This window comes from Fringilla coelebs, assembly GCF_963513975.1.
Source record: "Fringilla coelebs genome assembly, chromosome: 13".
In the NCBI taxonomy this organism is placed as follows: Eukaryota; Metazoa; Chordata; class Aves; order Passeriformes; family Fringillidae; genus Fringilla; species Fringilla coelebs.
The window spans coordinates 8,417,614-8,441,817 of NC_140039.1; the positions used below are offsets into that span (position 1 = coordinate 8,417,614).

The 24,204-nt window shown below is 43.9% G+C and overlaps 1 protein-coding gene across 3 annotated transcripts; it reads left to right on the forward strand.

The window, feature by feature from the left end:
* Positions 1-1,218: 1,218 nt before the first annotated feature.
* Positions 1,219-24,204, forward strand: RHOA (ras homolog family member A). 3 transcript variants are annotated; one of them, XM_084214227.1, is made up of 6 exons: positions 1,235-1,349; positions 8,424-8,553; positions 18,179-18,336; positions 21,020-21,140; positions 22,380-22,510; positions 22,935-24,204. In XM_084214227.1, the coding sequence occupies exons 3-6, from the start codon at positions 18,181-18,183 to the stop codon at positions 23,106-23,108; spliced, it is 582 nt and encodes a 193-aa protein (XP_084070353.1). In that variant the 5' UTR covers positions 1,235-1,349; positions 8,424-8,553; positions 18,179-18,180; the 3' UTR covers positions 23,109-24,204. The 3 variants fall into 3 exon arrangements, with proteins under 3 accessions (XP_084070352.1, XP_084070353.1, XP_084070354.1); XM_084214228.1 differs by lacking the exon at positions 1,235-1,349 and adding an exon at positions 2,388-2,474; XM_084214226.1 differs by lacking the exon at positions 8,424-8,553 and having other exon boundaries at positions 1,219-1,349.

The window sequence follows — 24,204 nt, forward strand, 5'->3', positions numbered from 1 at the left end:
AGCAGAGGCTGTTTGTCATCAACCCTCTCTGTGCACACATTCCCTGTGCAGTGATGTCCCCAGCCTGGGGCCCCTGCAGCCAGTTCCACATGTTAAACCTTCTCAGGTGGGCAAGGAAGGAAACTATGCACTACCCTTCCTGCAGTGCATCAGCCACAGGGCTCTGCATCCTGGGATGAGGGCAATCCTTACCACTAAACTCACCACAGACATACTCAGGAGATGCTGTCAGTGAGTCCAACCCAAGCCCTGCCTTGTGCTGCCTGTGAGCCCCTCAGCTTTCTCCAGCCCCAAGAGCACAGCTCAGTGCCTGCCAGGAGCAGAGCTCATCTGCTCCATGGGCATAAACAGGCCCACAGACAAACAGGGCACTTTGATACCACTGCCCCCACCCACCTTTAACTGAATCAATTAGGTTGTAAAAGACCTGAGGTCATCAAATCCAACCTATGACCTAACTCCTGGATGTCAGCCAGACCATGGCACAGAGCGCCACAGCCAGCCTTTCCTTAAACACCCCCAGGGACAGTGACCCCACATCTCCCTGAGCAGCCTGTTCCAAGGTCTGATCACCGCTGCTATGAAGAAATTCTTCCTGATATCCAGCACAGAACAGCTTAAGAATTCATCCTCTCACCCCATCACGAGCTCCCAGGCAGGGGAGGCCAATTCCCACCTGGCCACAGCTTTCTGCCAGGAGTTGTACAGAGTGACAAAGTCATCCCTGAGCCTCCTTTTCTCCAGGCTGAACACCCCAGCTGCTCCTCACAGAACTCGTGCTCCAGACCCCGCACCAACTTTTCTGCCCTCCTCTGGACCCGCTCCAGCCCCTTAAATCTTCTTCTGAGCTCAGGGCCCAGAACCACGCATGGGACCCGCAGTGTGACTCCACCGGAAGAAAGGGGGAAACGAACCACCCACAGGCAAACTGGACATAGCGATTCAGGTCCCCATCACAACCGCCTTTCCCCCAGAAGGTGCGGAGGGGCCGTGCCCAGCATCGATAGCTCCTCGCGGGAAAGGCACCGATGAGGCCGCAAGGAGGCGGGCAGCTCCCCACAAAGCACCACAACCACCCCAGCCCCGCCGCTCCCCAACTGGCGCGATGTAAATAGCACCGGTGTTTTTATACCGGCCCTTCCCGGCAGCCCCCGCGCGCGGCCGCGCCGATTGGCCGCGGGGCGGGCGGCCGCGCGCGATCGGGCGGGGCGGGTCGGGAGCGCGCCGCTCGCGGGGCCGGGAGCGCGCACGGCCCGCCCCGCCCCGCCCGTTTCCGCCGCCGCCGCCGCCGCTCGCGCTCGGGCCTGTGGAGCAGGAGGCGGCGGGAGCCGGACCAGCGCAGGCCGCAGGTACCGGGGGGCTCTCGGCCGACCGGGGGGCGCGGGGGGGAGCGGATCGCCGGTTTCTCTTCTCCCCTCCCCCCTTCCCGCCGCCGTCGCCGGGTGGGGCTCGCCCGCCCCCGCCGGGACTCCGCGGCCTGCGGGCGGGGGCGGCCGGGCCCGGCCGGGCCTCTCGCCGCCACCGCCGCGTACAGAAGGGGAGGGCTGGCTGGGGTGGCCCCTCCGCGAGTTCCCCGGGCCGGTAACGGGGCCTTTTCCGGGCCGCGGGAACGGGGGAGGGGAGGAAGGGGCGCGGCCCCGGGGCTCTCCCGCGGGAGCCGCCCGCGCCCCGCCCGGGACCCGGTACCGCCGCCCGGCCGTGGGCGGCGCGGAGGGAGGCGGCGGCGGCGCTGCCCCCGGCCCGCGGGGTGACACGGGCGGCACCGGGGGTGCCCCGGTGAGTGGCAGCTTGTTGTGTGACGTCACCAGCGGCGGGGCCGCGCCCCGCCCGCACCGGGGGTCGCACCCGGGGGTCGTCCCGGGCCCCCCGCGGCACACGGGGCCGTGCCGGGGGTGCCTGCGGAAGGGTTGCCAGGGATTTGTGCGCCGTTGAACTTTTATCTTGGGGAGGAATCGGCCTTTGGAGCGAAACTGGAAAGTTTGGGCGGTGTTTTTTTGGTGGGGCGGCTGCAGCGGGCCGGGGAAACGCCGGGGGTGGCTTGAGACGACCGGAGCCCCGACAGCCTCACCTGGGCTGAGGACTGCCCGGTGTTAAACGACGCCCTGCATAAACCTTTTCTGCCAGGAAACCCATTCCTTCGGGGGCGAGAGGAACCTCGAGACAACTGTTTGGGTTTTAAAGATAAGACCCAAAAACTTCTCCCAGAGGTCTGGCAGAGTTAGTTACTGCAGATTCTCAGGATGAAGTATTGTTCCCAATCCAATGATAGCACATCTACTTTGATATCCCTTTTAGAGGTGTCTGGAACGGGTGTTTGTTTGTTTTTAGTTGCTGCCTCATATCCAGCTTTTGTTTCTCTCCTGGTACAGTTCACCTGTTTGTTGCAGGGAGCCCTTCAGGAGCAGTGGTTCCCACCCACCCTTTCTCTGTGTGATACAGTATTTGGAGAAAATTAAACACTAAGACCTCCCTAGGTAATGTTAAATTTGTTGTTGCCTTTTCCCCCCCTCCAGAGTTTAGCCTAAGTGTCAATCCTGCTATTTGTGTGACGTTGAAATGGTGAACTTCTTGCAGAAGCAGACTTCTGTTGGTCTTTATCTCAGAAATCTCAAAAGTTCATTTTATGTGCCCTAAATATTATTTGTGACTCAAAGTATTCGGTTCTCTGATGGCTTTATTTGGGGATTTTTTTCCCAGTATGGAAATATTAAGTCTTTCCCTCCCTGAAAAGATTGTTTGTGAAAATATTTGCTTGCTGTTAAAGGCTTTTCTGATACGTGTGTGCTTTCTTCCTGCCCTCTTCTGGTCTTATCCAGGTCTCCAGCCACACAACACTGCCATTTCTCGTTCAAATATACAGAGTCTAATTCTGGCACTGATTTGGACCAAGGCTGCATGTTTAAAAAAAGAAAAACGTTAGCCTTATTTCACTTTAATTAGTTCACTGGAATGTTTAACAGCATATTCAGCATAAATGTTTGACATAAATTTGTACAATCACCTGTAAATTTGAGTGCTTTGTATCATTTAGCACTAGAATACATGGATTTTTCCAAAATAATTTTTCAAGACATGAATGCGCCTTCACACAGGGGGCAAAATAAATTCAGTCACAGCAGAACTGAGCTGAGCAGCTCTCATGTTATCCCTCCTCGTTCACCAGGCTCAGGCTCTGGCCGAGTGCCACAGCAGCCAAGCGCCAGAGGCGGGGAGTTCTCTGAGCCAGGAATTGACAGTAAAAACATCCTAAATGATCTTAACTGCCACCAGGATGTAGGACTGGGGATGGCTCTTCAGATAAGCAAATTCGAAATGAAAACATCTTAGAGGGGTCTTGGAAGTATCATCATATTTCCTCATTTTCCTGATAGTAACTCTTGGGTTTTCTGTTTTTTACACTTGATATTTTTCTCTCAATGTATTTAAGTTGCCCAGAACCCTATGGGCTCTTCTTCACACCATGTCTGTGGTCTGCTCTGTGCTAGATATTTCTGACCTTGGCTACCTTTTCATTAGCCAAGTGTACCTTCTCAGTTTCTCTAACATTTTACTCCCTGCTGCTGTGGTATCATCAGGTTCTTTCCAAGTGTCCACTCAGCCACCATCTTTTACCTTTAATACTAAATCTCATCTCTCTCTAGTTCTGCTCTGTTGCCTTACAATGTGTCTTTAAATGCAGTTTGAACTAACATGGAGGAGAAGTGTAATTGGGTGAGTTTGAGGAAGTTAGCATGTTGATAAAGTACAGCAAGTGTGCCCTTGAAATTTTAAATTAATCCATGATGAGCTTGTCCTAGTAAAACACATAATAAGGGTGAAACTCTGTGATAGAGAACACTGCAATGCAAAATAAATGTGCCAAATGACAGCTGACCTTCATTCCATTCCCAGGGCACAGCTGTGCACCTGCACACACCTGAGTGCATGAGGAAAATCCTCTGCTCCTTGCCTTTTGGTATAATTCCTCTCCTGCTATAAATAGCGGGTAGCTAAATAGAAAGGGGTAGTTGCTTATTACTTTTTGGTAAATCTCAAAAATAAGCAAAAATATCCAAAAATACTGCCTGTGGTACACTGGTTAAGTTACTATTACTTTTACACTACTGTTCAGTGTCTGGGTGCCTTCTGGTCTTGGTGGGATCTGTTACCACTCATTCTGAACAGTGAATAAAGTAACAAAGGCTGATTGGAGTTGATAGAGTGACACTGCCCTGTCCATCCTCTCTTCTGTCCTTTTCCTATCACCATATTTTCATTTGGAAAGGACATTTGAGGCTATAAAAGTTGAACTAAACTATCTATAGACCACCTTTTAATGAAGATATTTGCCAACCACACAACTAACAGCCAGTCCTTCCTAAGTGAGTCAGCTAATTAAACTAATCAGAAGAAGGTTTGCTGTCTTTCTCTGACCACCTTTCATGACCAAGGTCCCTTGTAAAAGAAACAGATGGAGAGTCACAAGTATACCCAGTAAAATTGGGCAGTACACCAAATATGAGGTTTTGCTTTCCTCAGGCTCTGACAGTTGCGGGTTTTCTGCTTGCTTTTTTATTGTTGTTTTTTAATCAGAAACAGAGCTCAATTCAGTCTTTTTGCTCAGTTAATTAGCAGTATTTTGCAACCATAAATAGTTCTGTCTCACCTGGCCTGAACTGTCACATTTGGAGCAGGTTGCTAGTGTGAATGTGTACAAAGGGATTCCTCCTCCTCATCTTCACAGTTTTAAGGAAGATTGTCTTTGCATGTGTCAGTGATTTGAAAGAACTAGCAGCTGTCCAAGTACCAGTTATCTCTGTTTGCATTCTTTGCTAGCATTTCATTTTTCTTATATTTTACACCTGGAGGCTCTTTATTCTTCACCTCCCGTCTGCTCTGCTGAAATTGTGTGAAGTGCAAAGACTGTCTCTCAGTGGGATCTTGACTGGGTGCTGACCAAGTGAATTGGCTCATTTTTTGAACCTCAGTCCAAGAGCTGTTTGGAAAGGCTGGGTTCCATGTAAACCACAGCAGAACTAGGCTTCTGCACTTGAAATTGAAAATGTTGTTGGGAGGATTTTAAATTATACTGTGGAATGTTGACAGATGAGAATGAGCATGCAGTTTGGGATAAAGAAAGTATTAGAAATAAGAATACAGCCTTCAGAAAGTTTAAGTCCTGAAGTTGACCAGAAAAGTAAATAAGAAGGTGAAGTCTGGCAAGTCAAATGAAAAATACAAGGACCTGCCAGAGAGACCCTGAGAAACATCATACTAAAAAAAAAATTCCAAGTTCATCAGAAACAAGAAAGCTTTAGGATTCTGGAGGGCCAATAGATGGAAAAGTGAAAGAAATATTTGATGATAAAGCCATGAGTAGGAAGATGACTTATTCCTGTTTCCTGTGGAGGAGTCCAGGAGTCCGGAGAGGTTCCCTGTGCCAGATATTCTCTTTATGGAGAACAGGACTCATTGGAAGATCTGTCTCTGCTTGAATTGTCAGCAAAGTAATTTATAGAGCAAAGTAATAAATACAGTTACAAGATGCCAAGACCAGATGGTGCTTGCCCAAGGGTTCCAAAGGAAACTCAGGCCTGAAATGACCGAATTACTAATTACACTGTGTAACTTCTCAATACCTTGAAGCCACAGAATAGAGGAGGATTTATGTGGTAGCAGTTCTTAAAGATAGTACAGCAGGATATCACAGTTCAGTGCCTTTTTAAAAAGTAGAAGACAAAAACAAGCTAACCAGATGGACCAACAGCTTAGAGTAGCAGAAAGACACTGTGGCTTTTGCAAAGGAAATGGTGCAGCTCATAGCTACTGGGGGTTTTGAATGACTCGAGAAGCGCAGAGAAGGAAAGTTTGGGACAAGAGAAGAAGAGGGATCTGTTACATCTCCACTGTTCATCATGTTCATAAACGATCTGGTGAGAAAGGTGTTGAGGACGAAGGGAAGAAAAGATGAGAGCTGATTAGGAAGAATGCAGCTTGTCCTTCTGACACTGAATTACAGGCAGCAAAATGCCAAATGAAATTTGTTCCAGATAAATACAAAGCAGGGGGGTAGTCTTAATTTGTTTATGCACTGATGGGGTCAAAGTTAATTATTGCCACTTAGAAGGAAGAGCTTGCCATATTTCTGTGAAAATGGAAGTTTAGTGTTTAGCAGTGATCAAATGAGTTTGTTTGAGAGGCTTTGGGAAAGGAATATAAAAAGGGAAACAGGGATAGCATCGTGGCTCTTAGTCCTCAACACACTGATTACAGTGCTTTGAGATACATTGCAACTAAAAAAGCAAAGATGAGGCTGAAAATAGTGATCAGAGATAAGGAATGGATTCCATACAAGGGATGCTTAAAAAGATTTGAACTCCTCAGCTTGGCAAAGACATGACCGAGCAGTATGGTCAAGATCAAAACTGATGGTGCCTCTCCCTCAGTCTGCACCGAGACCGCAGGGCCAGAGTGCTTTGAATGACAGCCATTTACGTGGTTTCAGAACCAAACAGGTGGAATGATATGAGAAAACACTGTCAAATGTTGGGCTGTTGAGCATAAAGAATAAAAAGAAATAATTACCCACAAGCTGTCTGCTGAGAAGATACACTTGTGGTGGTATCAGTGCATTTGCTCCTTCTTTTACTGTGTCTGAGATACCTGCATGTGTTAGGCATTGTTGGGCTTGCTGGGTGTTTGGTCTGAACCAGTGCAGTTTCAACAGATGTCTTGCGGTGGGAGAAGGGGAGGAAGGAACACTGGTGAGTGTCAGTTGTGGGTAGAATTTGATGGCTGTCTGGAGAAGTTAGTGTTAGTTTTTCTTGTCCAGCACCTGAAGACGGAGCCACCATGCCTAAGCAGAAGCCTGCCTTGCTCAGCATGAGGTGCCCCATATCCCATCTGACATGCAGGAGGTATCTGGGAGGAGAGGACACGAAGAAAAAACTGGCTGAAATGCAAAGCGTTTTGCAGATTACACACGCATGGAAATCCACAGATCTGCTATAATTACCTCAATATTAAGCCCTAATCTCATTTTGTGCAAAGTAATCTTGGGACTCGGTATTGCATAAGAGCTCTCGTAAGTCGTTGTGCCTGCAGATAGCAAAGATGCAGTCAGCAGGGGCAAATGAGAAAAATGTTCCATGGAGGGGGCAAGGACAGCAACAGCAGTCACAGATCCTGAGGACAGAATCCTCCTTTCTGCCCCCAAAATCCAAACTTTGCCTTCAGCCTTGGAGAGGGACTTGTCATGGTAGAGGAAGACAAGGGAGAAATGCTTGAATTAGTTTTCTGGGTTCTGAAATGTTGTTAGTTTACTAATTATGTACCAATAGGGAGGGGAACAGTGTAGGGGTGAACTTTGCAGGCAGTTGATCAGGAGCACCCGCTAAGTTTGGTGTTAACAAAACAGGATGCACGTTTGCAATATTAAGACAGAGTTTTGCTTGCACATATTGCTGGTTTAGTTTTTAAAAATTTTGACTTAAACATGCTTAAAAAAGGTCTTTCAGGAACCTTCTTTTGCAGTGTTTTTCTCCTACTAAGTGTTGAATGTGAAGTAACCTGTCTTGGAAAGGAAATGAAAGCATCTGTTTTGTTCACACTTGAAAAACAGTGTGAGAAAGCCGCACAGATGAAATAGGAGAAAAGTAGTAAGTGAACATAGAAAATAGAAAACAGAAGCTCAAAATTGTGGAAAGCAACTGGGAGGAAAAAGAAGCTCAAATAACTATGAAATTATGGATCTAAAAAGTAGAAATGTGGTGAGGCCTTGCCATGTGTCCTGCTGGGAGGCCTGCCTGCCTTTGCTTTCAAGCTGGCTCATCCCGTTTACTCTTGTCCTTGTTTCAGGCCCCAGCTTTGCTCGCCGCTCTTTAGGGCCTGAGAGAAGCATCCAGTTTTCTTCTGTGGCTGTCTCTTCCAGACTGTCCTTTTCCCAGTTCTGCCGTAGTTGTTCCTCATATGGTCACTGCTGTGTAGTTTAATCATCCGTGTGCCCTGCTCTGAGTCATTTCCAGTTCATTTATAGCCTTTTGACATGGGAGGATCACAGCTGCACACATCAGAAGATGCAGTCATGCGATGGATTCCAAGATCATCTTAATGGTTTCTGGTTTGTTCTTTTTCTCCTAGTTCTTAATACTGGAATCTTTAAAATTGTGGCACTTTGGAGTATTGAGCTTTTTTTTTAAAGGAATTAACTATATAACCTTTGAATGCTGTCCTTGAGTGGCAGTGATCAGCTCCCAGTCCATCATTTCATATGGAAAGTTGAGTCTGGTTTTTACATTGCATATCACTTCACATTTCTCTCTTTCAGATTTTATGGCCAAGGCACAGAGCCTGTTAAAGTTCTGAAATCCATCACAGTTAGCCTTTGCCTTTATTGACATCACCAGTAAATTTTGTTGTATAGCTATTTTTCTTCGCTTTTTCAGGTCATTTATGAACGTTGAGCTGTGCAGGTTCCACGGGTGTTTTTCTGAGAGCGCTGAGCATTTCCTTCTGCCTGGTTTCCTCTCTTTTGGCGGTTATTTATCTATACACAGAGTACTTCCGTGTAATCAGGTATTCTGATTATCTCATTAAGTTAAAAAAAAAGGTTGAATGATATTGCACACCTAATCTAACCAGATTTTGTAATTGACACCTCTGTTTTGATATATATCTTAGCTCTGAAGATCTCTGGCCTGAAAATTGAAGGGGGCAATGTAATTTTTTTCCAGAAAGATCTTTACATACTGCAGCAGTTTGAGTTTGAAAGAATGCTAATATGCAGCAATAATAAAGAGAAGTAGGACAATCTTAATGATTGTAATCCCATCAGATTTAAGACATCAATCCCAGGTACAATAATGGAATAAGTAACAAAGTGTTCAGGAAAGAATTAAGGCAGTGTCACTCAGCCTGGACTGGGGGAAATAGAAACAAGAGGTGTTAATTGTTTTAGTTTGTTCTTAAGTGCAAGTGTTCATTACAGCCTTCAGTTCATACTTGACAGTAATTGCATGTCGTTTTCAGTGAGAAAAGAATCCAGAACTAAATCAATATGGTTCATATTAAATTTAGTAGAAAGGCAAGTGGAGGCCTAAGTGAGTCTGTGTGTAGTGAAAACATGAAGGAGTTGGAGTCTTGGGCTGTGTTTTTGAGTGGTCACCAGGAAGAAATGCAAAATGTCTGTAATGGGAAATTTGCAGAGGCTGAAGAAGTGACAAGGAAAACTTCATCATAATGCAGAAAATGTAATTGCCTGCTGGAGTGAGGAGCATGGTATGGCATTCTCTGTTACTGCTATTTTAAAGTCAAGATGATCTGCACTTGAATTAATGCACGGGGTGAAATGTACTGGGGAGTGACCAAGCAGTGGCTTGTTTGCACTTGAAACGCATCTCAGGGTGTGGTTCTCTGATACTGAGTGAATGGGTTTTAAGGCTCCTCTCCTGGAGCTGTGCTGCAGCAGCCCTGAGGCATTTGGAGCTGGGGTGGATAATGTGGGATGGGAAGGTGACACCTCTACCACTTAGTTACTCCTTATGCCAGGAATAGACAGGCACTACTGTCAGGTGTAAAGGTAATTTAAAAAAAACCAACTAGCTCTGTGTTCTCTGTGTTAGGGTGCTCCAGTCTGGAAAGGCTGTTAAGTGAGCAGCAGGAAGAGGGTGAGCAGAGGCAAATTGTTCACTCCCTTTCCATTTCGGAATTAGGAGGCAGTAAAAGAAACTAATAGGGACAATCTTGAATTTGAAGGAAGTGGCTTTAGACAATGTGTAATTAAGTTGTGGGAACTCCCTCCACAGGATGTTGTGTGTGCTGGAAGTTTACATGGGTTCAAAGGGAGTCTGGACAAGCTCATGGAGGAGAAATCTGTTTGAGGTTACCAAATTCATGGGAACCACATCTGACCCAAGAAGTTCCTGAGCTGAAGGCTGGAGAACATGCAGGGAGAAGCTTCTTGTTCATATTTCCTCTTCTTTAGTGCAAGAATCCAGTCCTGAGTTAATCTGAAGTGCCAAACACTGAGGTGGAGAGACCTAACTCTTAAGTCAATGTCCCTGTTTCCATGTGTGTAGACCTGCAGTAACAGATGGTCTGTGAGAGTCTCTAGGTGTAAGTTTAGGAGCAGAAACAAGTTGGTTCAGTGGTCAGTGTCCATGTTAGAGCTGCTTGTGGGACACAGTGCTGAGTGTAGAAGGTTGCACAGGTCATGATTTGGGTGTTTTCACAGAAGATAGTTTGTGTGTTCCTGGGAGCACTTGGCTGTGTTGAGGTTCATTCCTGTAAAGCATGGGCAGGTGCTCTGTACAGGGAAGGAGAGCAAAGCGAAATGTTTTCAAGCAAATTTATTAGAATCCAAAACAATTTTCTTCTCTGAGAGGAAGATGAATTGTGTGTTGTCACACAGGATTTTTCCTGAAGAGGAAGGCAAGGGCAAAGGCTGTAATTTGATAGGATGAATCCTACTTTGAGACTTCACATGATATCTCAGATTAGACGTGCTGTGTCCACATGACACTCAGCACGGATCTAGTGCTGACAGCTGATTCAGGTTTCCTCCAAAACATTGCACTGGCATGAGGAACCTCCTGCCCCATCACAGCCATTGCAGAGGCAGCATGAACAACACTCTGTGCCCTTAACGAAGATGCACTGTATGCCCATGTCTATTAAACACCTATTGTGTACTTTTGGATAACTCTTAAGGACTGTATAAAATTAATCAGTCATTAAGGGTTCACTGCGGCTGGCAACCAGTGTTGCTAAGACCTAATGCAGTTAAGCTGACCCTGTTCCCAGTTGTGGTGATGTAGTACAAAGAGGCTTGAGCTGGTTATTTGTGGAGTTAGCTGAGACCTGGGGAGGTTTATTAGCTGGGGCTGAACACAGCTACGCTGCTCTGGATTTAAAGCTGGCTCTGGAAATGTACAGCTCTATTTGCAAGGCACTTTTTCCAAGCTACTAAAACACGCCAGACTTGAGCCTGGTTGATGTAGGCTGAGCTGTAGAATGAACTGTTATCAGAAAGCTGAACACTCAGCTTACCTTGTCCAAAGACCTTCCCAAAGGACCTGTGTTCAGTGTTTAATTCCACTGGATACTATGCTGACCTTCTGTGTCAGTTTTTCAGTTGTACTTCAGTCTTACAACAGAAAAATTCCATTTCTCTGTGGGTTAAATTTAATGTGCAATATCAGTAGCCTGCCCTATGCTTTGCCACCTTTGGAACTTTTTTCAAGTGTAGATTTCATATGTAACCCTCCCAAAAAGCCCCAGCAGATCGCTTGTTCTCGCCAACTGCTCCCACATAGTGCTGTAGTTAGAAATAGGTCTATTTTGCAGTACTGTCAAACTGCTTTATGTACTGGCTGCAGTAAGGAATATAAATATAGCTATTTCTCAAAGGTCTTGTAGCAACACTTTAAATAATGTGGCTTTTTGGTTAATGAGTGGAAGTGTCCACAGGCAAACTTGCACAGAATTAAGAAAATCTCAACCATTACAATGAAATGTATTGACTGTCCCCTTGATAGAGGTGACCATATTCATGTTTTTAGTGCTTTCATTCTGGTGGCTTGGAATTGAACTGAGGTTCCATCCCAGTAATGCTTGATTTCAGGTTGTTCATGGTGCCAGAAGAGCAGATCACTCTGAGCTCAGCATGTCTGGCTGTACAGATCAGTTCAGACAATAAATAAGTGGTCGCTTGTCACATGTTTTGGGGTATGTACATCTTCCAGGATCTTTTAAGAACCCTGGAGCAGAAACATGGGTTGTATCTGACTCCTTTATGTGATTGAGTCATGTTTTTCCATAATTTTTTTTCTTACTTTTATTTCAGTCCCAAGGCTCTTGATTTCCCAGTTTGCAGTTTTTTTAAGAGGTGAATTTGGGTCACAGTTTCTTTTACTTGACAACTATTGCTATAGAAGAGTAGGGCCATCCTGTGTTGGTTATGTGGGGGAAAATGGCAAGATAGCACACACAGGCTTACATATGCTGAAGGAAGCTGATTGAAGGTAGCAGGATTAGCATTTCAGCAGCAAGCTGCAGTATTTCTGGTATTTGTTTATATGTGCTTTCACTAATGAGAAGTGAGCAGCAAAAAAAGGATTATAGACTGTATAGTTGCTGGCATTCTCCATTGGGACTTTAGTAGAGGAGAAGATTGAGATTCTTGCCTGCTGTTGGAAGTGTGGGAATCCTGGATTCTGCTCTAGAGGAGGGGTTACGTACTTCTGCTGTTCTCCTCCTGGTCTGTTTGCCTGATCCCTTCCCTGGTCATAGTCTTTAGCCCACTTCACCCACTCAGATGCTCTATGTTCAGTCTCTTTCTTCACTGTACACAGCTGCTCTAAAATCAGACCTGTTTGCTTCGGGGCTCATCTCCTTTGGGCTCCAAACTGCTTTGCTAGTTCTCAGTGTTAATGCCTGACCTTGCTAAATGGCCAGAAGAAAACTGAGAAAAGCCTGCTCATCCCCTCTTGATCCCTGGAGTCTTTGGGGAAAACTCTTTCTTCCTCCACCTCAGACTTGAACAAAAGTGAGTATATTTTAAGAGTAAATGCAGGTACTGAGGCAGAAGCAGCTGAGGGACTGGGCCAGAGTCAGTTCTCCCCTGTGGTAGGTAGAGGGCAGGGCCTCACTGGTGAGGGTGGGAGACACTTGAGCAGGGTTTCTTCTTCTGGTCCCTCAGCCCGGCTCTTGTTCCTGCTGCTGCCCAAGGCAGGGCTGACTGAATGAAGGGAAATAAAGCAAGTGAGAAGAGTGCCAGGCTGTAATTCACTCAGCAGCAAACTGCTTCAGTAGTGTGTACAGGAGTCAGCAGCAAGGCAGTCTTTCTAAGGTTTCAAAACCTTTACCTTCCAACATTTTGGTTTTAAGGACTTCAGCAAGATTAGGTGGGAAAGAATTTAAACGGTGTTCTCCCCCCATCCCTTGCAGCATCCTTACTGCATGCTGAACTGCTTATGAACTGCTTCTGCTGAGTTCTTGCTGACATGCAAGAATCCAGAAATTTTAAATTTTTTTTTACAAAATTCTGCATTATGCAAAGGATCTGCCTGTATAGCATAGCAGGCAACATAAAGTTACTAGTAGTTAATTGGTAATTGAAATTAAATATAGTTGTGATACCTGTGTGATGGTAAAGGGCTGTTTCTTCTATCACTTGCTTTCTCCAGGATGAGATCCAGAGTGAGACAGACAAACCTGGCATGTTTGTTGTCAGCCTATCCAACTTCATAATGTCAACAGTCTGTTCACAATCCTCACTCATGCTGTGTGGCCTTGGGACCTGCCAGAGAGGTGGCACTAGAAAAGTTGTTCCTTGGAAAAATAAATAGCATGCTGAAGAGGCAAATTCCCTTGCAGTAAAGAGTAATACTTGAGGGGAGTATGTTTAAAACATGGAAAAAAATATTTTCCTCATTTCTAATTCTTCTGGAGTATTTGGTGGATTCCCTTAACAAGCAGGGCTTTATGCTGCAGGAGCCTTGGAGCCTCACTGCACTGGGAAACAGCAGCCTCCTGTAACAAGGATATTAGTGTGGCAACTCTGCAAACAGGAGCTCCTTGTGTTGTAACCTCCTGTGATGTTAGTGGGATTGAGCAAATGATGTCTAAAACTCCTGCAATACCTGTGAAAGACACTGGCTGAGGCTGGGGAAATGTCATAATTGAATCTCTTCCATTCAGATGAGTCACTTGAGTCATGTTTTGAGAGTTTCCACTTTGAATCTAGCAGACTAGCTGGTTTTGAGAATCCTATAAATGCAAAGGGGGAAGAGTGGTTCATTTAAGAGTAGGAAAAATTGCAGATCTCTTGCCTTGCTGCAGAAGACAGCACAGGTTCTCCTGGAAGATCACTGCAGCCATTCTGCTACACTAATTGGGATAAATTATTTCGTGCTCAATGTTCTGCATGCATCATCAGTGATGCAGTTCCAGCAGCTTTCTGGGTTTATTGGACGCTCCCTGCTCTGTGTGTTGTGTAAAAGATGAATGGACTTTCATTCAGTTACAGTGAGGCAGTAGTAGCTTGGGTTTGGTCTGTTTGTTACACCCTCTCAGGTAGTTCATAGAGGTTTTTTAGCTCTAAGTGTAGGCACTGGTGAAAAGCTGTGCTGCAACAAATAGTAAATTGTACGTAATATGCATCTTAAATTAAACTCTTTAGGCCGACAAAGTGCTTTGATTCTCACATACTGCTGGTACAAATTTGATGTATTTCCATGTTTCAGAATACTTGATGAAGAAAACCAGAGCATGTCAGAATGCACCAGAAAGACCCGGCTGCTGTGAATGCTGTTAGTGTTGTCCTTGCGACACGCACCACTAAGATGCAGCTCCATTCTAACAATCCATTTTTTTCTCTATTGTGCTACCAAGATGTTGTTTTTCTGAATCTTTGCCAGACCTGACAACCCCTTACAGCTGCCCACTGGAGAGGAATGTATTTATTTTAGCTAAAAATAACTAGCTGAAATATGCTGATCTGTACACTGAATCTTCTAAATTTGGAAATTCAAGGAATTCCTAAATTAGAAAGTGTTGGATCAAGGTTGGATGAGGCTTTGAGCAACCTGGTCTAGTGAAAGGTGTCCCTGCCCGTGGCAGGGGGTTGGAATTATATGATCTTGGAGGTTCCTTCCAACCCAAACCATTCTTTGGTTCATTGATAATGATCAATAGAAAGAAGTGGTTGTGGTGTTTGGTGACTTCTTCCGAGGTGGGTGGAGGTGTCTGTCTATGATCAGAGCTGACATCCTGAGGTGTTTATATCTACCCAGCACGTATAATCTGGGTTGCTTCTGAAAATTGGAGATTTTAAGTGGTGATCTTTGCCTCCTGAATTGAATTTTATACAACACACTTGTTCTAGAAGGAATTGTTTTGTGGTAATGCTGTGGAAGGTGAAACTAAAGTAAAAAATACGAGGATTCCATGGGTCACCAAAAAATGATTATGTGGTTGAGGCTTTTTGTGATGGTCCGGAAGCTCTAGAAGCTGATGTTGAGGGAATTTTAATTCCCTAGATTTTGAATGTACTAGATGGAAGGGACTGTTAGGTAGGTTTGATCTGTCCTGGTGATGGTCCTGCACAGAACTCTGTGAGCTGGAGAGCCTCATGGGGCAGGACCTGAGCAGTGGGAAGGAAGTGGTTGGGCACACACTGCTGAAGGGCATCTTGGGTCCAAATAATGTCAGCACATCTCAGGAAGCATTCAGGGCAGAGAGTTTCATGATAGGCTTTTCTCAGGAAAAAGATACTGAGGAGATAAAATAAAGCTCCTGAAATAATTTTGATAATATATCCATAAATTTTTCAAGCTTGTTTGGGGAAGGATTTGTAGAAAGATCTACATTAAACAATGGGTTTGTGGGGTTTTTTTATACAATTGTAGTTCCCTTGTAGACCTTAGGCATAGGTATGTAGAAGGCCAAAACATGCCTTCTGGCCTTCTGCCAAAACTGGCAAGGAACACTTAAAAAATAATCTGAGTGATGGAAGTATTTAGAAGAAGATAGGGTTGCTCTGATCCTCCATTGAAAAATACAGTTATCTGTAGGTGATGCCAAAAGGTCACCTACCCTGGGTGATACTGCGGGGAACTCAAGGCATCACAGGCCAGTCCCAGCCACCAGCACAGGAGGGAGAAGGAGGGAGGATGGCAGGGAAGGACAGGTTTTGTCAGCCGCCCACTGTGTCTCCAGGGTGGTTTCATCAATGGCCTAGATAATTATCTGGGAATCACTACTATTAAACTTGGATCCAACAGACCATGATTAAAGTGGAGGACAGAGCTAGAACCTGAAGGTAGAATAAACCATCAGTCACTGTAAGGACAAATAGAAGTGTGGCAGTGGATACTCAGCTGTGTGAAGAGAGAACTACTCACTGTATAGACATCTGAATGAAAAAAGTCTGTGAGCTATCAGGAATTAAAAGCTGACTGTATCAACAGTGTTGTCTTCAGGAGAGAGGAAGAAGAAAGAAAAAGACACAACATTCCAGATTGGTGTTTAAGCAGGGTATCCCAGAAGATCAATGAAATTAATCCTTCTGCTCTGGGCGCTCTTCACAGAGCCCTAGGAGAAATACTGGATTCAGCTTTTGGGCTCCACACTTCGGTAAATTTGTGCCAGTTGGACTCTGCCCAGAAGGGAGCAATGGGAAAGTCTAGGAAATATGATTTACAGAGCAGGCTTGAATAAACTGGCATTGTTTTGCCTGAAGAGAAGACTAGATGAAGGCATGTATTCTCAACTGCACTGGGGAAAGGGAATGATCAATTTCCTTAAGGCCACAAAAACCAGCATAAACAGTAATGGGCTTATATTACATCAAAGAAGGGTGAGGGTACACACTGAGGGACATTTTCTCTTTGTAAATGTTGTGGAGCACACGAGTAGATTACTTCAGAGGTTTTGTAGGACTTGAAGGGCAAATTAGCCAAAACTGACATTAAATAGATTTTACAAGTAGTTGATCTTGAATTGGTACAGAGGACAGATAATTTCCAGTTCTGTAAAATTCAAATAGTACCATTGCTAGAAAGGATTCAAAATCATCTAAAACAATGGAAAGAAAACTTCTATAAGGCTTGGATCATTTAAAACCTTCCACAAATGTAAAAATTACCCCAAGTCTCTAAAGGTAAATAACTTTACCTTGTCTACATATATACTTGCAAGGTGAAAGAAATTCACTTTAGACATAGATTTGGATCACTTGAGCAGTGGTGTCTTGACAAGGCTGTCCTTGACCCTTGCTGCTTGGTGGGTTGAAATGGTACCTGGAACATTCTCTGTACCTGGAGCAGAAGTTCAGAATCTCTGTAATATCCACTGCTTCCTCACCACCTAACAGTACCAAAGTTTGCTCTTAGATGGTAGTTTTACCTTTTTATTTGATTTCATGAGGCAAGAGAAGAGGTGAAAAGGATAAAATGTTTTTGCTGTGTCCTTTAAATCTCTCCTGTGCTTCTTTGAGGCCTTCTCCCCTTGCCAGCAGCCCTGGTCATCCTCATAGAACTTTGTTCTGGGTTTGTCATGGCAAAAGTTAACTCACAGGGTGCTCCCTCTGTGGTGTTTTGCTCATGCAGTCATAGGTATTGTGGTGGTGTTGCTGTTTGCTCCATTTCCAGGAAGCTTTATGGCATGACTAAGCGGCTTCCCCTGGAGTGCCTTTGTGTTCTGGAGAAGAAAGTCGTTATGGGTCTGTCCTCACTGCACTCTGCTGTAGGCAGGTCACTCCCTGAATCTCTGGCTTGTCCCTGCATCAGTCACAAATAAACACCTGGAGAAAAGAGAGAGCAGGCACATACACAGTGCTGGTTGTGATTGCTTTGCCAGATCCAAAACAATCATCTCCTTCAGCCCCACCCTGACTCCAGGCTTTCTTTAAAGTTTTTCAAGTTTTTGTACTGTCTTTTTGAGGCCAGAGTTGCTCATGAGCAGGTCATGATACAGACCAATCAATGGTCCTGATACAGACCAGTCAATTCATCGTTGATCAATTCATTGCAGAGATCTGCTTGGAGTACCACGGGGGTCTCCACTTCTGAGTACCCCCTTCTCTTACTGCCAGCAACAGCAGGCTCTGTTAACCTGGGGGCAGGTTAATGCCCAGGAAAGTGGGTTGAGGAGTGAGATGTATCCTGCCAAAATCCTTTGCAGAGTGGTGGTTGTAATCCGAGGAACTGGTTACCTTGAGATCCTTCTGTTGGTGCTCTGACGTGGCAGCAGGTGCTCCTCAGTCCAGCTGACTGGCACTTTGTAGTTAAGACAACTCAGTGTGATAAGAAAATGTTACTGCCCTTCAATTGAAGCATCTTGTATATGATTACCTGCAATACACTTCTGAGAGGGTACCCTGGGACAGTGCTGTTCTCTCACTCATTGTCTCTGGGTGCTGCTATCTCAGCCTTTAGAACAGATCAATAAATATTAAACCAGGCCCATCTCCTCTCCTTTCTATTATTCTTGCACCTAGTGGGCTCACTGGTGTGTTGGTAAGTGCTGGGGAGTGTTTTTTTCTTAAAAGGATGGGAATCTGAACTTACCCAAGTCCAGATATGTCTGTTTCTCTAATTTAAAAGGTCTTATTAATTGAAGACTTGGTGCTTTTTAATTATTAGCATCTCAGTTAAAAGCTGTAAGAATTGAATTAACAAGTCATTGTTTTGTTTTTCAGCTATGGCAGCCATTCGAAAAAAGCTGGTTATAGTGGGAGATGGTGCCTGTGGAAAGACCTGTCTGCTGATTGTATTTAGCAAAGACCAGTTCCCTGAAGTGTATGTTCCCACTGTCTTTGAAAATTACGTAGCAGATATTGAAGTGGATGGAAAGCAGGTATGTGAACCCTTCTCTGAGAGCCAGAATAAACTGGTGTTTGTTCAGAATAGCATGGACATCTCCACACTTACTTAATATTTAAAAATATATTTACAATATAAGCACTAACCACATATTAAGGATGTTCCTGTGGAAAAAAATACTGGCCTTGCTAGAACATGCTCATATCTAGTGTCTGTCTAACAAGGTGCTTCTAACTGTACACAAGCTGAGGTTCTAAAAGCCATGCAATCAGTCTGAGTAGAATGTTGCTGTAGGTGGGAGGGGATGGAGCAATGCAAAGATGCTGAGGGCATTGGGGCTGCTGGCCTTAGGAACAGAGTTCCTGTTTAATAAATACCTGGTATTGTAATTAACAAAGACTAATTCCTGGAGAGATTTTTTCCGTACCTGCTCCTGGCAACATGCAGCATCCTTCTGAGAACAGATTACAGGTAGATAAGAGGGTTGATTTTTGTAGTGTACGTCAGCATCACCTGTCCTGCTTGTCTGAAGGAACACAATTCTTAGCAACCAAGTGTAGCCACAGCCCACTGAGCTTCATCTTCATTTTGTATTTCAGTAAACTAACTATTAAAATATTTCATTTTAGTTTTAAATACTTTGAAAATCTGATTTTAATCAGTGGAACTTCTTGAGTCCTTTTGTTTACCGTACAAGCAGACATGTCAGACACCTGCTCCAGGGGGCAGCTGTAGGTGCTGATCCCTGGGTAGGTTGCCTTCTGCAGTTCTGTCAGCAGGGTGCTGGGTGATATGCAAAATTGTCACTTTCCAGAAGTGACAATACTCCAGAAGCACACAAAGTACGGCCTTTGCACCTTAAAAGCTCAGCTGTTTACAAACCCTCTCAGGCAGGCACAGCCTGTTCCTGTTTGGGTGCTGTAACCACACAGAGCTGACTCTGCCTTGGGACTGCAGGTCAGGCATGTGGCAGGTCTTGGTGCTGATGGTGCTGAGCTTCCCTGTTTTGTCCCTGTGGGACCTTGGCTTTGCTCTGGGCTCAGGAACAGCCAGGACATTTTTCAGTCCGTTCTAGTTCAGATGCAGTGACTGTCGATCCTGACTGGAGAAAAAGAAGTTTTTGAGCTAGTTTTGGACTTTATGTTAAATTTCATTTTCTGGTGTTGCAGGGATGAGTTATTTATGGATTTAGTCATGATAGTTCTTGCTATTTGAGTCTAAAAAGAGCTTTCCTCTCCTATAATGTGAATCAGTAGAAGAAAATTTACTTTTAGACTAATATTAGGACATGTATTTTCCCAAAACTTGTGTACAGTTTCTACATTGTATTTTAGACTCTAAGGACTATTGTTTGAAATTTATATGATATCCATTTCTCTCTCTTATCACCAAGTCTAACTTTCTCATTCCTTTCTGCCTGAATCTCTGCATCTCTGAATGAGTGAATAGGGAGTCATGCCCTATCAGCTAGATGCAGCCAGTAGCTAAAGGAAAATAGCATGAGCACTATCAGCTGATTTTATTTTTGTAACTAGAGGATATCTTTTACCTAAGCTCTTGGTTTTCCGAAAATTTGATCACAAAAGTTTGTAGGAGAGCAATGTTTAAGCCTCTTCTGTTTGACAGCCACTTACCTCTGTCTTCCTAGAAAAGCATTACCAGAAATGTCCAGAAGTCATATGAAGACAAAGAAGTGATGGTAGGAGATGTGGTGTTTTAGGAGCTGATTCCAGTGTCATAGACATCTCTTTAAAAATATCAACATTTGCCACAGAATTCACATCTGCAGCTGCAGAGGTGATTCTGAGAGGAGGAGTATTTCTGACTGAAATACAGAAGGTTATTTTTGTATATATGTGCAACTCAAGGCTTTGTCTCTTCACAGTTTAAACAGACAGTTGTATTGCACATGCAGGCTCACGTTTGGTTTCCATTTCTGTCCATCTGTCTTTCTCTGAGCTGCTGTGGACTTTTTTCCTGGAATTTTTGAATGCAAGGATTTAAAGAAGGCACCCACTCCATTGTGAAGGCAGACTCATCAGAGAATCTTAAGCAAGAGTATATGTACCTAAAGAGCTTGATTATAGTTTTTAAAGTCCTTTGCTTTAAATGTTGGCTAGTCCTTCTACAGTTTTAAACAATCCTGTTGGGGTGTTCTCACCTAGCTCCAGCAAAAGTAGAAAAATTGAGAACATTAAGTACTTTACTTCTTAGTAAAAAGTTTTACAGACAAATAATTTTTTTTTTAATTTGTGCACAAATAGGTACAATCTTTACATTTAGTCATCTTGATCTTAGTCACTAAATGTTCCAGCTGTAAACCCACTGAAAAAGTGCATAATCCTAAAAAGCATATACTTAGTCCAATTTCACTGAAAACTGGTATTTCTGGGATGGTTGTCAGAGAGTTTCCCAGCCCTTTAGAGCTGATTCCCTTCGATTCTTCTGTCTTGCTTTCCTGCTGGTAGCTTTTATGTCCTTTTAGAGAATAGGCAGTGGTCATAGGTATAAAGAAAAGACTCATAAGCAGCAATAAGTTGATTTTTGGAGTTAGAGAATATAAAATTCCTAATAGTTCTGCTGTCAAAGTAGTCTCCTGTAGTCTCCTCCTTTTGAGTGGTATTGACTGAAATATTTTATTCACTCCTGTTGTGTTCCTAGCTTCTGAATCAGAACTTTCCTGGTGATCTGACTAACCCCGTATCTTAATTTTGCAGGTTGAGTTGGCTTTGTGGGATACAGCAGGACAGGAAGACTACGATCGACTTAGACCGCTTTCTTATCCAGATACTGATGTTATACTTATGTGTTTTTCAATTGATAGTCCTGATAGTTTAGGTAAGTAGATCTCTAAGTGAATCAGAACCACTTCTCTATATCAATATTCCCCTTGGAAATTGCACTGTAGAATGTATTTCCCTTGGGAGCTTTTCTAGTTTCAGAATTGCTGCTGGTTTGAGTGTGTAGTTTCAGACATTAGGGAATTCTCCAGCAACACTGTGCATCACAAGAGCTGCAGCAGCACTCTGTATTTGCCCAGATTGTAAAAATTCTCTTCTCTCTCCTCCCTTCCTGCTCACCAGTGTCTGGGTGCCAGGGTCCCCTTGGAGCAGCGAACTGCCAGGCAGCTTTTCAGGTGTGCAGCATCTAGAGGCCAGCACACCTGAGCACTCCAGGTGCAGCTGCAGAATTGGTATTTTGGCTGTAGTGCAAAAACTGGCTTCAAAACCCGTGTCTAAGTTGTTCCTTCAAGCAAGAAAATATGCCATATTACATAATAGTGAATGTCTCTTCAAAAGCTGAATGGAATTTCATGAAGATAAAAAGTGGTTATGCAGCCTGCAGGTACATCCACTGGTGAATCTCAAATGTCTAAGAGCTTATGAAAGCACAGCCAGATGTTTTAGGCTTTTCAGCACTTCCTGCTATACACAACTTGTCAAGGTTTTGCTTTCAAAACCCCCTAAGTCCTCCTTTCACTAAAAAACTAAAGTCGTGTAGGGATGTGAGGAGGAGGTTGCTTGTATATGAGAACAAATTCATTTGCTGCATGTCGGGAGAAATGGCAGATTGAAAATTACTTACCACAAGCCTTTGTTTCTGTGTATCTGTAATTAGTGTGTTGAACAGTTCTGCTGCAGTAAGGGGAGAGCTGAGGGGTTGTTTTGTGTTGCTTTAGGAAAAGAAGTGAGGTTAAAACTTAGGCTTCATTATTGTGCCCACCTCTAGCTTCTGGAGATAAATAAAATGTTTCTCTTGAAGCAAAATTTCCATAACTTTCCAGTCCAAAATTCTGCATGCTGTTCTTCGAAGTCTCTTGGGCTAACCCTTGTCAGGTAGCTGCTGAGAAAAGCCAAAATGTTACGTGTCCTTCAGCCTTCAAATTACCACACACAGGCTTGTCTTTTTTGGTAACACCAGAACAAGTCTATTTTGCTTCCTTATGAAGAGTAGAAAAAAGGGCATCAGTGTGGATTATCAAGTTACAATGACTCAGGCAGCATGTAAAAGCTTTAAAATAAAACTCTCCCCAGAAAATGGGTTTTGTACAGCTGTGTCTCTATTTATTTTCTTCAGAAAACATCCCAGAGAAGTGGACCCCGGAGGTGAAGCATTTCTGCCCCAACGTGCCTATCATCTTGGTAGGAAACAAGAAGGATCTGAGGAATGACGAGCACACAAGACGAGAGCTGGCCAAAATGAAGCAGGCAGGTTCCTTTCAGAGCCTTCCAATAAATGGCAGAAGTGTGTGGTGGTTGAAGCAGAGCATTAAGCAGGCACCCACAGCTGGCTGCTGGTTTCTGTGGGCTGTCTGATCAACGCCTGTATACAAAGACCCAGGCATTGATTTGGGGCTTTGTTCATAGGCTTTTTTACAGTGGTGGCAAAGAATTGCATAACTGCTCCATCAGAAATAGGCAGTCACTTGCTCGTTTCAAAAAGTCTTGCAGCTTTCAAGCTCAGAAATATCAGCAAACTGATTGTGTCCTCTGGCGTTGGATTTTTAACTAACCAGTTCATTATATGTGCTTAATCCAGAAATTCCTTTGCATTTGTTGTGAAGCTGGGTGGGGAGGGGAGGAGCAGTGTGGGTTTGGGCTGTTCTCACCTGCTGCTTTTGTGCTGTTGCAGGAGCCTGTCAAACCCGAGGAAGGCCGGGATATGGCAAACCGCATTGGTGCATTCGGGTACATGGAGTGTTCGGCAAAGACCAAAGACGGTGTCAGGGAGGTGTTTGAAATGGCCACTAGAGCTGCTTTGCAAGCCCGGCGTGGCAAGAAAAAGTCCGGGTGCCTTCTCTTATAAAGCGTGGCCAGAGGAAGATGGCCAAAGCAGCACCCTGCACTTGAGTAATTTTGAAGTGCTGTTTATTAATCTTAGTGTATGATTACTGGCCTTTTTCATTATCTATAATTTACTTAAGAGATTTAAAAATCGAGTCATCTTGCTACCAGTATTTAGAAGCCAACCATGATTTTTATAACAATCTGCATCAAATTCATCTGTGCACCCAAGGTTAACCTCAACATTCCTCTAACAAACCTTTTCTGCACTCACAGGATATGTCAGGCGCTAATTGAAGACAATTCTCTTATCTTCTTTCTTGTCTCTATAAAGAGAAAAAGCTGTCAGCACAGAGGATTGGTCTGTAACTACTTTATAACTAACGTCCTATTCTAATTGAGTACAACCGTTACATGGCTGTATGGAATCAAGAGTAGCTTCAGTGCTATCACATTTAGGAAGATCTGATTTTCATGGCTTGGTGTAAAACATTAATTTGAAAATGTGATCACTCTGAAATGACCAAGTCCCATTCAGCTAAGGAAAAGTGAGGGTTCTGTGGTTTCATGTTAGTTACCTTTTAGTTACTGTGTAATTAGTGCCAGTTTAAATGTATGTTACCAAAAATAAATCTATTTACCCCAGCTTAGATGTAGTATTTTTTGTATAATTGGATTTCCTAATACTGTTACTTGTAACCTCTGCGTTAAGGTGTTCTGGGTTTTTTAAGAAACTGTATTTGAAAATAAAGTCCGGTGGAAAGCAGCTGATCCTCTTCCCCTGTTCATTTGTAAGAGTCTGACCCATTTGAATGATATGAGTGGTCTGCACACCCAGGAGGAGTTTTTTCCATAATGTGTTGTAGGGATGAGAAAAGACAGCCTGCTCACACTCAAAGCTTCTGAACTGTTCAGTTGCCTTAAATTCATTGCTGGACCCAGTTTCAAAACTTAAAAAACAAAAAAAAAAGAAACTTTTTGTGTAAGTTTGGTTACCATGTAGTGATCAGACTCCTAACCTGTGAACTTCTTGCTGTTCTGCAGCCAACTAAACTCTTTCTGTATTTTCATTTTTCCAAGAACTAATAGAATAAAGGCAGTTTTCTAAGCTCCCTGTA